General features: G+C 36.3%; 1 protein-coding gene across 1 annotated transcript; it reads left to right on the top strand.

Annotated features, from left to right (window-relative positions):
* The first annotated feature begins 1660 nt into the window (after positions 1-1660).
* On the top strand, positions 1661-11328 carry LOC109113116 (dihydroxyacetone phosphate acyltransferase-like). Its single transcript, XM_042746608.1, has 16 exons — positions 1661-1818; positions 2561-2746; positions 2823-2999; positions 3646-3775; positions 3968-4095; positions 5013-5088; positions 5165-5316; positions 5388-5518; positions 6352-6575; positions 7578-7826; positions 8948-9027; positions 9097-9237; positions 10111-10210; positions 10329-10422; positions 10524-10585; positions 10688-11328. The coding sequence occupies exons 1-16, from the start codon at positions 1807-1809 to the stop codon at positions 10729-10731; spliced, it is 1986 nt and encodes a 661-aa protein (XP_042602542.1). The 5' UTR covers positions 1661-1806; the 3' UTR covers positions 10732-11328.
* Positions 11329-14695: the final 3367 nt, after the last annotated feature.

Below are 14695 nucleotides of genomic sequence, written 5' to 3'. Positions count from 1 at the left end.
AGCATAAGCAGATTTATCCTACCCTTACGAAAAAGAAGTTTATTCAAGTGTGCTATTAGTATACTTCTTTTAAACTAAAAACAGGAAAGTATGCTTTTAGTTTACTTTTTATGTACTTCTCAGAAATGGGCTTTATATAGTCCTCAGAAATATACATAAAATGACATTTAAGTATACTTATACTTACAAAAAGTCTAAATATATTTGAGCTATACTTGTGCTCCTAGAATCCGTGTTTTCATTGTTATATGGAAGAGGGCGCTAGTACACATATTCTGTACAGAATTTCCTAAAAAAAAAAAAAAAAAAACAAGTGAAGGGGAAAAAAAGAACCAACATATACTAACACGTAATCTAACGCGATCATCTGACATGAAACAGCATCAAAACTGTAACATTATGGAATAAAATGTCGACCGATGAAGAGGTAATAATTACAGTCAAGCTTTGGGGTGTTGATCGACTCCATCTACGTTTTGATTATCTGTCTTTTTTCAGCTTTTTGTTCAAAATGTTATTTCCTTATTTTTTATGAAACTTACCCACAAAAAAGAATGCATGAAGAATAAAATGTTTTTGTTTACAAGCAGATACCCTGTTCTTTCATTGGATGTTTTGTATGTTTAGATATTCATATACCAAAATATATACAAACTAAAACCTAAATAGGGACATAGTAGTACACTTAAAGTATGATGTAAAGTTCACTCAAAGAAAACTTATGAGTTCACTTGCAGTATAAAACTACTAAACTAAACCTATACTTCAAAGTGAACAAAGTATTTGATTAGTAAACTATCAGTATACCTATAAGCTCACTTTTAGTATAACTGCAGTACAAACTACAAATATAGAGGTAAACTAGTTGTGTACTCAAAGTTTGCTGTTGTTAAACATAAAGTGGGCCAATTTAGTCCCAAGGAGTATTGAAAAAGTACACTTACAAGTATACTACTAGAACACTGATATTTGTATACTTGCTACATAAAGTATACTTAAAAAAAAAATATACTTAAAAAAAAAAAAATTAAACATAATAAAATAAACTTGAAGTATACTACATTTTGGTAAGGGTAGGCCACTAAAAAGGAAAAGAAAAAAAAAGGTACTCAAATTAAGTGGATAACCACACTAAATACATAGAGGTAATCAAAATCTTGTGCACTCACTTCCACAGAATAGTCGATAAATCAATCCCTAGATTATTGATAGAAGGCTTCAGTCATTATAAAACTGACCTGGCTGACCATTAACTAAACATGTTAAATATTCCAGTGGGATAAGTTCCATTAGAATCCTGTGCCTTAGAGTCATATCACTTATCCATCTCATTAATATTTTTACTTGATGTAAATATTAGATTGTAAAGTGTCTTTTCATTTGATAAAATCAAAGCTTTATTCAGCAGACCAAGGATCAAAATAAAAGGATCCACAATCAACTCATCAAAGATATTACTCATTTCATATACAATTTGGGCAAAGACAGTGAGTGAGGAGGATGCAAACTTGTGTTTCGCTCTGAAGGCACAGAGGTTGTAAGGGTTAAATGCATGTCTACGGTTATAAAAAACAGTGTTTAATATGACATTTTTTTATCATCTCTGTTAAACGTGATAATCTTTGACACAGATTGTTTGAAGTTGGAGATTATTGGGGGTGACGGGTCACGCGACGGGAGGCGTTCCCGCGGGGCGCACGCTCACTGGTGCGCGAGCTTGGGTCCGAGGTTTGTCCGGTTCTCTTGACTCTGACCCTCACATGATCAGAGGAGAGGAGAAGAGCACCTGCTGCTCTTGTATGGGACATGGAGCCACTGGTATGAACACCATCTGTCTGTTGTTTAGGGATCTTTGTTTAATTATTGGCTACGGACGCGTATTATAATAACGGGTGTAACTATCGCTTTCGCTTTTGTTGTGTAACGTTACACAGCTTTGGTGGTAATATCTAATAATAGCTAACGAATTTAGCACCTTAGCAGTATGAACACGATGAGGGAAGTGTTTTTATTTTCACTTTTTGTTATGTTTCCTTTACTAACGTTAGGCAGGATGCGTTTTGCGATTTTTAAAAAAGAATAATTAACATTTCTGAATTCAAATTATATAAAACTATTGCCAACCTTTTCAGGAGTTATGGTTATAACTGATCCTGAAGTGAAAGTGGCTTACTCTACAGAGTGAAGGATTGATTTTGACATTGTTGGGGACAACATCCATCCATCCAACTCTTGCCCCAACATTTTTGCATTTATGATAGACTTTTGACCACAGTTTCATGTCATCCAAAGTCTTTATTTATAGCTATGGTAGCTAACATACTCATAATTCATAAAGAGTTTTCAAAGTTTATCTAAACAATATGGAAACTATCCAAAGCTCTGTTAATCTTCCTAAAACTGTGACAACGGCATCTCTATATTCATCCTATGTGTCCTCTTTATTACTTTTTTGTTAACCTGGCAATACAACCAGAACTGTATTTTGTGCTTACAAGTTTTGATACTGTTTATGTATGAACTTTTTATATTTCTGCTTTATTGAACATGTATGCATTAGAGTGTGGATGGTGCAGAAGCTGATGGCTTCTTTGACATTCTGGAGGAGAGGAGGCGGAGCAGTGACTTAAGCCACGCCTTCCGGACCTTTAACCCTCAGCCATACCGTGGGGCCACGCCCATTGCAGCTGCCACTCTCAACAGGATGGTGCTTGAATCACAGTACCTGAGCTACATCATACAGGAGGTGAGAGACAGAGAGCATTGCTTACTAAAAGAAGATGCCACACCAGTTTTTCTCACCGTCTCTCGCTCACACACAGATTATGGTTGAATGTGATGAACCGCGTGAGGCGCTTTTAGAAGAGGCATCTGCGCTGCTGGATGAGATGAGTCAAAACCTTCAGCTGGGATTCATTCGTCTGCTGGGCTTCGCACTGAGCAAAGTTTTTAAGAGCGTCTTCAGCTCTATACACGTCAATGAGGATGGACTCACACGGGTCAGAGTTTTTCTGTTCTTTTAAAGGGGACCTATTATGCCGCTTTTTAGAAAATGTAAAATAAGTCTCCGATCCCCCCAGAGTGTGTATGTAAAGTCTTAGCTCAAAATACCACACAGATCATTTTTTATAGCTTGTTTAACTTGCCACTTTTATGGTATGAGCCAAAATGTGCCATTTTTGTCTTTGTCCCTTTAAATGCAAATGAGATGGTGCTCCTGGCCCCCTTTTCAGAAGAGGGCGGAGCTTCAAAACCTAATGCTCCCGTTGGCACACCCTCAACACACAACAATCTCATGCATTGAAACTGTCAGAAACTCTCAAGTAATCGACTTTCTTTTTTTCTTTTTTTGATACATTTCCTATGAAATCCATAGTGCATCACAAAACACAACACTTGTATTGCTTTTTTGGTGCTGACATTGTAAATCTCCAGTAATGGTGGACTTCTGCTTCTCACTCAGACCTGTGTCTATGCTAATAGGGCAGAGAGCATCACAAATGGGCGGGACTTTTTCATGTGGTGACGTGTACCACACTGCAGACACACAACTGTGTTCAAACACCTAATAAAACAGATTTTTGCATAATAGGTCCCCTTTAAAAATACATTTTCAATTCAGAAATGAATTTTGTCTTCATTCAGCTCCAGCAAGCCATTCAGGAGTATCCCGTCATCCTGATGCCCAATCACAGGAGTTACATGGACTTCCTGGTTCTGTCTTACATCATGTTCACTTATGACCTCTCTATCCCCGTCATTGCAGCTGGAATTCGCAAGTATCTATTGATTTTTAATGTAACTGTAGGTGGCAAAATCCCAGTCACATCATATTTTGAATGTAAAATGCAATTAAATGTTGTCATGTCAAAACATAAACATAAAACTACTTGTATTCAGGCTGTGATAGTGAATTATTTCTCTACTCACCTCTATCCAAATCTGTCCATGGTTCTTTCTCTTACAGCTCTGATGGGGATGAAGCTGATTGGTGAGATCTTTCGGCGGTCAGGAGCATTCTTTATCCGTCGTGCCATTGGCTCAGACAAGCTGTACTGGGCGGTTCTGTCTGAGTACGTCAGAACCATTGTGCGGGTGAGAATTAATTTATTATTAGAGGTTATTTGTCTAGAAATGATCGTACAGTACCATTAATTGGTGTGGGGTTGGTCATTTTTTTATTATTTTTTTTGCTCACCAAGGCTGCATTTATTTGATTCAAAATACAGGGAAAACATTATTATTGTGAAATATTATTACAATTAAAAAAAACTTTTTTCTACTGTAAAATATTTTAAAATGTAATTTATTCTATGAATTTTCAGCATCATTTCTCCGGTCTTCAGTGTCACACAATTCTTCAGAAATCATTCTAATATGCTGATTTGCTGCTTGAGAAACATTTCTGATTATTATCAGTATTGAAAATAGTTTTGCTGCTTCGTATTTTTGTGGAAACAATTTTTTCAGGATTCTTTGATGAATAGAAATATAAAAAAACAGCATTTATTTGAAACAAACTTTTTTACATTATAAATGTCACTTTTGATCTTTATTGTCACTTGTGATTAATTTAACGCATCTTTGAATAAAAATATTAATCTGAAGAAAAAAAAGAAACAAAACTGTTTGAATGTAAGGAAGCAATTTTAATTTAATAGACTTATATTTTACATTTCTATTTAATAGACATAACACTAATAATTTAATAACCCTGTTAAATGTAATCTTTAACAAATCTCAACATGAATATCCATCTTCTGTACATTATAAATTCAGTTGTGGAATGTAAAACAATTAATTTAAATTTTTTAATGCTTAATGTGGTGTTTACTTTTGTAATGCATGTTCCTGATCCTAATTTGCACAGTTAATTAGTACATATTATTAAAGATCTCTAATAATACTCCTGAATATGTATTTGGAAATATCTTCTATTGCACTACAGAAACACTTATTTAACCCTGAAAATATAATTAGCACTGATACTTACAGTAGTTGTTTTTCTGCAGACAGGTTATGCTCCATTAGAGTTTTACGTTGAAGGATTACGGAGCAGAACGCTGAAATCTCTCACACCAAAACTAGGTAAGCTTGTAGTTAAGATGGTAAGCTGTAAATGTGGGGTTCTACATGTTCTCCAGTTGTGTTTGGATCCTTCCAGGAATGATGCACATGGTGTTGGAGCCCTTTTTTAAAGGAGAGGTGTTTGACATCAGTCTGGTGCCCATCAGCATCAGTTATGAGCGTGTGTTGGAGGAGTCGCTCCTCGCTCATGAGCTGCTGGGAGTGCCTAAACCAAAAGAGACCACAGAGGTACAGTCTGTGCAAAATACAAAGATATTAAGGAAAGAACCTGGTTCTGAGCTCTTGCTGTGCATCTGCAGGCTTTGCTGAAGGCCAGGACTGTGCTGAAGGAGGATTACGGCTGCATGCATGTGTGCTTTGGCAACCCTGTGTCAGTCAGAGACCTGGTGAAGGGAAAAATAAACCGCAGACAGTATAATCTGGTACCCAGGTAATAAACACATTAGAGTTAATATAGTTAACTAAACCTAAAATAAATTAATAAAAAAAATCATTACTTGAAATAAAATACATTTTATTTAAAAATGTAAAACTTATTTTATTTCAATTAGTTGCTTATGCAATATTTCTAATTTTCAATTAATAAAATGACAAACTAAAATTGAAATAAAATAATAAACATAAAAAACTAATAATAATGACAAAAACACAACAATAAAAACTAAAATGAAAACAGAAAATATAAAAATGAAAACTAATTGAAAAAAGTTAATACAAAAATTACAATAGTATTTCTGTCACTAAAATAACACTGATGCACACCTTTTATTTATTTAAAATAAAATAAATAATAAATAAAACTTGTTTTAAAAAAATACTGTGTGAAATTGCAGTGATAATTTAATTTGGTTGTTCATTCATTTATTATGAATAAAGTAGTTCAATATGAAATATTTGGATATTAAATAAAAAAATATTATTTTAATTCTGCTTAAATTTTAAGCTTTTTTGTTATGCTTTACGTTTCTATTTTTGTCCAAAAATTTGCCAGTCTGATCAAATAATTAGTAAAAATAGAGATTTTAACACTTTCCCTGCCAGAGTATTATTTTTTTAGTTTACAGCCATCACCAGCATTTTGTGATCATATTCACAAATCATTCATGACACATAATTGTATTTTTTTGTTATTGCATGTTTTTGCATCTTGTTATTCCATGCAAACAGACAAATACTGCTTGAAATATACAAACTCCATACTGCAGAAGTAGTAGAATGCTGTTATTAGCTCAAAAGCCTCACTCTTTTTTGCCTCCTTAACAGAGACCTGCCTATGAAGCCCAGTAAGGAGACGCAGGAGTTTGTATCTGGTCTCGCCCACATGATCATCCGTTTGCAGGAGAGAAATGTGGTACTGAGCGCCTGGAACCTGATGGCCGTGGTTCTCCTTCAGAACCTCCAGGGCATTGATTTGGACCTGCTGACCCATAAAACCCTGGGGCTGAGGAGACTCGCCCTGCGGTTTGGAGCTCATCTCAGATGGCCCAGTAAGGATTTGTGTAGAGATGATGCTCTATAAATAAATGTGGGATCGCATTACACAATACTACATAAAAATACAATTAGCTAGTGGCTTCAGTGCTTTATAGACAGCTTCTGTTGCATGCTGTCAATTGGCAGAGAAAATATTTTTGACTTATTTGTCAGTTTGAATAAGAAAAATCTTACAGTGGACATCTGTAGGGCAGGACATTAAAATACAAGCCAAACCGTTCAAAATTATATCTCATATGTCACCACCATGTAAATGCAGTTATTTCTGATTGATGTGCATAAATACCAGAAAAAGTAGAAAAGCTTGATCATAACCAGAACTTCATCAGTTTCTGTTTTTTACAATACTAAAAACTACATTTCGACAACTTTAGAGCTCAAATAACTTTTTTTTTTTAACAGAAGAATTGATTTTACAACCATAAACCCTCTGGAATGTCTTGTGTTAACACAATTTTGGCTGTTTTTTTACAAACGGAAGAATGAGTCAAATTATTTTCTGCCTTAAAATCAACAGCAGATGCTGTCCATAGAGAAAGCACTAACATATTATAATTGGAGCTGTGTACTTCACTAGTTAGAATATTCATGAGCTCTTTGCAAGGGTCTCTCACTAGTTTAGTTTTCTGTGTATTGTGAACATCTTGTAAAGGTTCTTTAACTCTGGGACTAAAGCCAAACATGTGAATGGGATCAGCAGCATCCGAAAACAACAAAAACCCCATTCAGAGCTGTTCCTACGCCAACCACACAGACTGACCGTTAAATATTGGGCAAACGGGACAGAAGTTCTTAAGTTTGTGGGTTGAATCTTTCGGATACAGAAAATTGTTGTTTAAGATCCTGTTAATTCCAATAAAAATGTCCTAATAGCAACCACTCATCACGAAACACCAATCACATCTTCATCAAAAAAATCTAAAAAACGTTTATCATTTAAAACTATATTTGCAGGTATGAAAACATACCATTCTCTCCTCTTTTTTTATGTGTAGAGAATGTTTCGGATTCTGAGGTGATGTCATCGAGCGTGAGCCTGCATCACTCAGTGGTGCGCTGTGAGAGGGGGCGTGTCTATTTAGTGGAGGAGGCGGGGCCAGGCCCTGTCACTCAAGAGGAGGCTGTGTTCAGACGTGCTGCTGCTGTGCTCATGTGCGCCTCCTACAGGAATCAAGCAGTACATGTATTCACAAGACCAGCTATAGTGGCGGTCGCTATGAGAACAGCTGCAAGAAATAGGACAGGTGAGTCGTATCATGTGAAATCAACTATATAGGGCCACGTGATTTCTGCAGTGCAGACGGAATCATGGAATCCAGTCATAAAAATGGAATGTGGGATTCGATAATAAAGTTGCATAAAATCGAAAAAACTAATTCATAAAGATGAAAACAATTCTACAGATTCAGTTAGACATACTTTTTATAATTAACATGTATATGGACCATTGAAACAACAAATTAAATTTACAGGGTGCATATGGTGCTGCTAAAAAGAACATTATTTGGTGTAATGAAATGTGTTTATGCGGTTTAAGTTACAAAAAACACATTATTTTCCATATAATGTACATTATAGTTTCTCCTCTATGCTCCACCTTCTGAAACGCGTCAATTTTTACAAAGCTGTAATCGGTCTGAAAAGCGAGGTGTGCTCTGTTTGGCCAGCAATTCAGTGCATTGTGATTGGCCGAATACCTCAAGTGTGTGACGGAAATGTTAGGCCCCTTAACATACTATGCTGTCTCCCAGGCCAGCAGCACGAGACTCAGTCCAGCTGATCTGCTCGTGTACACCCCATCATTGGTTCTCTTTTAGCAGTTCAGTCAATGTACTATTAGGAGTAACTGAATAACTCGGGATACTGGTTTATTTCACGTCAGAGGGGGAGTGTAAGGCACGTTTATAAACCGAATAACTTAAGTAATTTGTGGTTTAGTGTGTACTGGAGATGCAAACCGTTTCAAACGATTCAGATTGATTTGGTGAACTGGTTCGACTGGTTCAATAAGAAGATCCGGCTAAACAGAAAGATTCATTCGTGATCTGGACATCACAAGACGAGACAAAGCAAATAAAACCCATTACAAACGAGGCATTTGTTGCATCCAGTGGGGACATAATTACTGATTATAATGACTTATAATGACTTACTATTTCTATTGTTCTCTTGCCACTTTTTTGTCATTTTTTGATTTCTACAGCCTCAGTCCCCCTTCACATTAAATGTGAAAAGAGCAGTGTGCTTAAGTTTTGTGTTCCACTGAAGAAAGAAGTCAAACAGGTTTAGGATGGCATGAGGGTGAATAAATGAATTATTATTGTCAAACAACTGAACCAAGGTTATTCTGTTGTTCTCTTTCTAGACGACGTCTTTCATCATTTCAAGTTCCTGCTGGAGCTCTTCTCCAATGAGTTTGTTCTTATTCCTGGTCAAGCAGTTCAGGTGAGTCTCACTGTTTAAATAACGCTGTTAAACACATGACATCCATCTAAACATCCGTTTCTCACTCAGGACTTTGAGGAGGGCTGTTCTTTGCTACAGCAGTCTGGTGTAATCGGCCGCTCTGATGAAGAGATCTATGTGAGGGACAATGGCCAGGAAACCATCATCTTCCTCAGAGAGATTCTGCAGCCTTTCATTGAGAGCTACCAGGTGACTAGTCATTTACACAGTTGTCCAGGCAGTTCTCCATCTCCATTGGCCAGTACAAATACCTTTAAATACCAGAATTAAAGGAATAGTTCACCCAAAAAAAATGTAATTAGCTGAAAATTTACTCACCCTCGGGCCATCCAAGATGAAGATGAGTTTGTTTCTTCATTGAAACAGATTTGCAGAAATGTAGCATTCCATCACATGCTCACCAGTGGATCCTCTACAGTGAATGGGTGCCGTCAGAATGAGAGTCCAAACAGCTGATAAAAACATCACAATAATCCACACCACTCCGGTTCATCTGTTAACATAAGCAAAAAGCTGCATGTTTGTGAGAAACAAATCCATTATTAAGGTGTTTTTGACTTTAAACCTTCGCTTCTGGCTAAAATAAGAGTTCATAACTCATAATAATGCTTCCTCCAGTGGTAAAAGTCCATTCCCTGTTGTTCTCTCACATCAAAATCAACCAAAAGATTTGTTAAGAACTGTTTTGGATTGTTTTCACTTGTAAACTGGGCTTGATCTGTGCATATTTCTCTCCTGATTCAGACAAGACGACTTTTTCACTGGAGAAAACAATATTATGGATAGATGACTCATATTTTATTCTCAAGATGTTAACTGATGGACTGGAGTGCTGTGGATTACTTGTGGATCATTGTGATGTTTTTATCAGCTGTTTGAACTCTCATTCTGACGGCACCCATTCACTGCAGAGGATACAAAAATTAAAAAATTACGAAATGCTAAATGACTCCAAATATGATGATCTATATGATGGATCTTGGCCTGGGATGAGTAATTTTTTCCAAATTGTAATTTTTGGCTAAACTATTTCTTTAATATAAATGCTGATGATGTGTTTAGCTGGTGTTCAGGTACCTGTGTGAAGAGAGTTCGCAGACATTCAGAGAGAAGATGTTTTCAAACAGCATCCGCAGTTTCATCGTGAAGCTCTTTATTTCAGGTGTGGGTCATTTCTGGCAATATCTGAGAAATGATCTTGTGAATTATGTAACAGATGAATGCAATCGGATAATGTTATTATTAAAACAGATGATCTTCGATCTGTCTTCTTCTTTCAGGTGAAGTTGAGTCGTATGAGAGTTTATCGTCTGACCTCCAGAAGAACGTTCTCTCAGCTTTGCTCAGCATGGCTGCTGTGACCAAAACTAAAGTGTAAACAATTTCAACACACATCTAAGAAATTAACTTTGAAACTGGAAAGGATTCATGAACACAGAAACAGTTTAATAATAACACCTCTCTCTGTTTTTCAGTGATGACCAGAATGAGATTAGAGTAAATAAATCTGCAGTGAAGAGAATATGGGACATGCTGAGTAAGATTATGGATTGATTTTTGTTCTGATCTACAGCCTTTTATTGCAAACTAAAGGGTGTTTCTGCTCTTGTATAGTGTAATGAGCTTTTCTTCATTACAGGATACGGATGGAGCCCTCAGATCAGTGTAAACGCCAGACTGTGATGAGAAGAATCGGACGACAGCGACTCATGATTCTTTTATTGTAGAACTGCTAATATGGACAGTACAAGTGCTGTATGTGTCTTTGGTGTCAAACACAGAACAAACCTTCAGTAGCTGCTCTAGATGCAGTATAGATCATTTAATTTTATAGATCATGTGAAAATCAGATAATATTGGTGTTATTCAACAACAAGATGTACATTTTAAGATACACTTACCTTTCAAGTATTCTTTTATAACGCATGTTTAACATGCAATTTTACACATTTTTAATTTTGATAATCAAATAATTGCATTTAATTTTTTTTATCGCATTGATGATTTTTTTTTGTATTAAAAAAAGTGTAAAAGTGTAATTTACCATCCATGAAAAATTAGTCCAATTAGGATCCATATTTTGATGATGACTGTGATCTGACTGACAGTCTGTCTGTGAAAAATGAAGACACACTGCTTCTAGTGATAAGGTAAACCTCATGAAAATGTTTGCAGAGTGATTTTAACACAGATTTTGTTACCATATGGTTCCAACAGTGTTACTGCTTAAACTTGTGGGGCCTGGACAATATTCAAAAATAAACATTTTTAACATTGTAATCTAGCAAAGTTTTTATATTTTTACTTTTAAAATAGTGCTTCACACACTCAAATCAAAGTAGTGTTGAATGCTGTAATTAAAGAGATGTCATTAATCACTTACCCCCATGTCGTTCCAAACCCGAAAAAGCTTAGTTCGTCTTCAGAACACAATTTAAGATATTTTGGATGAAAACCGGGAGGCTTGTGACTGTCCCATTGACTGCCAAGTAAAATACACTGTCAAGCTCCAGAAAAGTATAAAAAAAGCATCATCAGAATAGTGCATCTGCCATCAGTGGTTCAACCGTAACGTTATGAAGCGACGGCAATACTTTTTTTATGGGAATAAAAGAAAAATAACAACTTTATTTAACAATTTGTCTCCTCTGTGTCTCTCCACATCAGCATAGCACCATTTTAGAGAATCTGAGCTGTACGCAGGCAGCTTACACTCTTCTGTGTGAGCCTCGCTGCGGTGTTACAAAGATGAACAAAGCTTTTATGGGTTTGGAAAGACTTGGGGGTAAGTAATTAATGACAACATGTTCATTTTGAGGTGGAGTATCTCTTTAAAATCGATTATTACTGTCAATCTCTCACAGGTGAAGCTCAACCGAATGAGTGTTTTATCATCTGACATCAAACGTTCTGTCAGCTTTGTTCAGGATGGCTGCTGTGACCAAAACCAAAGTGTAAACAGCTTCAACACACATTTAAGAAATGAGTTCTTTTTAATGTAGCTAATGTGTGTAAGTAGACTACTGTAGTGTTTTAGTGTCAAACGCAGAATAAACCTGTAGTAGCTGCTCTAGGTGTTGAACTTACAGTATATTTTGAACTGTTATTGAGGAATAAATTATTTAATTTTGTAGTTCTAGACATGCTCGTACAGATACTAGTATTCCACAGCAAAAAAATAAATAAAATAAAAAATCTCATCAAAAATAATTTCAAATGCATGTTTAATGTCATTTAACAGGTTTATAATTTTAAAAATGTAATTCTACAATTACATAATTTTAACATTTATTTGTATGATAAATTATCATTATAGTAACATATTGATAACTGATTTATGTTTCCTTCTTGTTTTTAAGCAGCACAGAGAAACATGAAATAATGAAAAACACATATGTACACCTGTTTGCATTATTACACGCAGGCCTGTCCCCACAATGTCAAAAATGTCTGGTTTTACTATTCTTGTTGGGACATCTGGTCCTCACAATCAAACCCAAACAAAGTAGCATAAACAACACACACACACACACACACACACACACACACACACATCGTCGAAATGCAACTGTCGTAATGGCGAGGTAATTGTTTCCAGTGGAGCGAAACGTTATACAATCAACATATTCTACTTGTTTTTAAAATCTCACTTAGATAAAACATTTTATTGTAAGTGCATGGCAAAGAGCAACCAGGTGCTGTTTTCAGAGGATGTGTCTTTTTTTCCTTGTGGACTGATCAGGATTTAGATAGTCCTCCAGCTGTCCTCTTTGTGTCTGTATTTCTTCTCTCTGTTTTTTCTGTTCTTTCTCCCAGACATCCACTTCCTCATTAGAGAAAAACAGCATTTGTTGCGCCCAGCGCACCGTGGACGCAATGAGAAACAGCGCCGCCTGCAGGACGTGTCTGACAGCGACACACAGAGTCGACACGACTGTGAGAAACTGCGCGAGCGACTCAAAGATCAAACACACCGCCTCCAGGAAATAAACAGCGCTGCTTCTATAACACTTCAAAACATACCCGAGGCGATCTAGTTTAGTACCATACTTCACTAATATATCAAGGCAGAGACTTTGGAATAGAATTGCCCAAGCAGCTTTGGCGCAGTGTTGAGCGGCATGGCGCAGGTGTAACAGCACCAGGTACAGCTGACACACGGCTGTGGTCATCGCATGAAGAACCAAACGAAATTCATTAATAGTTTTTCCTGTGAATAAGAAGGAATCACATATAAAAGCATGCATGATGTTAGTTTAAACAACTGTTTGCTTTCGTGGCTGGGTGACATAACATCACAACCAACCATATTAACTTGTTTTTAAAATTTCAAATACTTAAAAAGTAAAATAAAATACGTTTGGATTTTTGGAAGACTGTTTCAGTACAAAATAAAACAGGTAGGCTAACTGTTAGACAATAACATAGCCAAATAAAATAAATGAAAAAAAAAATAAACTCAATAGAAATATAAATATCACAATGTAGCATTGCTTTTCTTTGAGGCAGATCTACCACTATCTGTCAGACTATTGTAAATAGTCTAAAATGGTCATATTTACCATCCACGAAAAAAATGACCAAAATAACCAACAGAATCCACATTTTGAAGGATGATCGTGATCCTCGGACAGTGAGTGACAGTCTGTTCATAAGAAATGAAACTTGGCACTGAGGCGTTTTACAAGGCGTTCTTGACACACTGACGGAGATAATAAAAAAATAAAATGTGGCCTGGCCTGGGAGAATGTTTACAGCTGTTTCTAGGTGTGTTCAATGAGCCTTTTCATTTAATGGCAATAGCTTTTAGTTAAAGGTAATCTGTTCTAAACAACTGTGTTTAAAACAGTTTTAGATGCACTAGAATTTATATCAACTACCCAAAACAGTGGAATAGTTCACCCCAAAAATTAAAATGATCATCATTTACTTACCCATGTGTGTTTCAAACATGTACAAGTTTCTTTCTTTTGTTGAACACAAAAAGGAGATATTTTGAAGAGTGTTGCTGGTGACTTCCATAGTTTATTTTCCACACTGGAGGAGACCTATAACTATTTACCAACATTCTTCCAAATATCCCGTGTAATGTTCAATAGAAGAAACTCATGCAAGTTTAAAACAACTTGAGCATCAGTAAATGATGACCATTTTCATCATGGGGTGAACTATATGCTTAATGATCTTCACTCACACCATAATAAAGACACGACAAGGCTGATTTTAGCACAAAAACAGTACATTTAATTCAAGTGTCCCCCAGCACAAGTGCACAGGAAAGGAGCCCGTGTTCGGCTGTCTCTCCTTTCACTGCGTACAGAGAGAATTATGGAAGGATGAACTGCTACTATAACACTCCAAAGACCATCGAAACACAACAGAACTACAGCCACACCGAGAGAGAGAGAGAGAGAGAGGGTGAGGATAAAGTATAAGAGAGAGACCTGTGGACTGATCAGATGGACGAGGCTGCAGGGCAATAAATATTGAGGCAACGACAATCATATATAAAAAAACAATACAGTCTGATCGTAGCAAGAGTACATGGAGGGAGTCTGTAGAAAGGAATGTTGGGTAATGTAGTTTTGCCATCACTTCCACGCAGTTACGTAACAGTGTACAGTAATGCTGCCTTCAAGTCGTCCGG

This window comes from Cyprinus carpio, chromosome B20, assembly GCF_018340385.1.
Source record: "Cyprinus carpio isolate SPL01 chromosome B20, ASM1834038v1, whole genome shotgun sequence".
Classification (NCBI taxonomy): domain Eukaryota; kingdom Metazoa; phylum Chordata; class Actinopteri; order Cypriniformes; family Cyprinidae; genus Cyprinus; species Cyprinus carpio.
Note: the sequence above shows the minus strand (reverse complement) of the source record. Positions and strands in the feature narration are given on the sequence as shown.

Bases quoted from the DNA above. Each gene is read 5' to 3' on its own strand.
- LOC109113116 (XM_042746608.1), top strand. The intron at 3,776-3,967 runs GCAAGTATCTAT...TTTCTCTTACAG, and splicing joins CGTCATTGCAGCTGGAATTC to CTCTGATGGGGATGAAGCTG. The intron at 10,211-10,328 runs GTGTGGGTCATT...TTCTTCTTTCAG, and splicing joins CGTGAAGCTCTTTATTTCAG to GTGAAGTTGAGTCGTATGAG.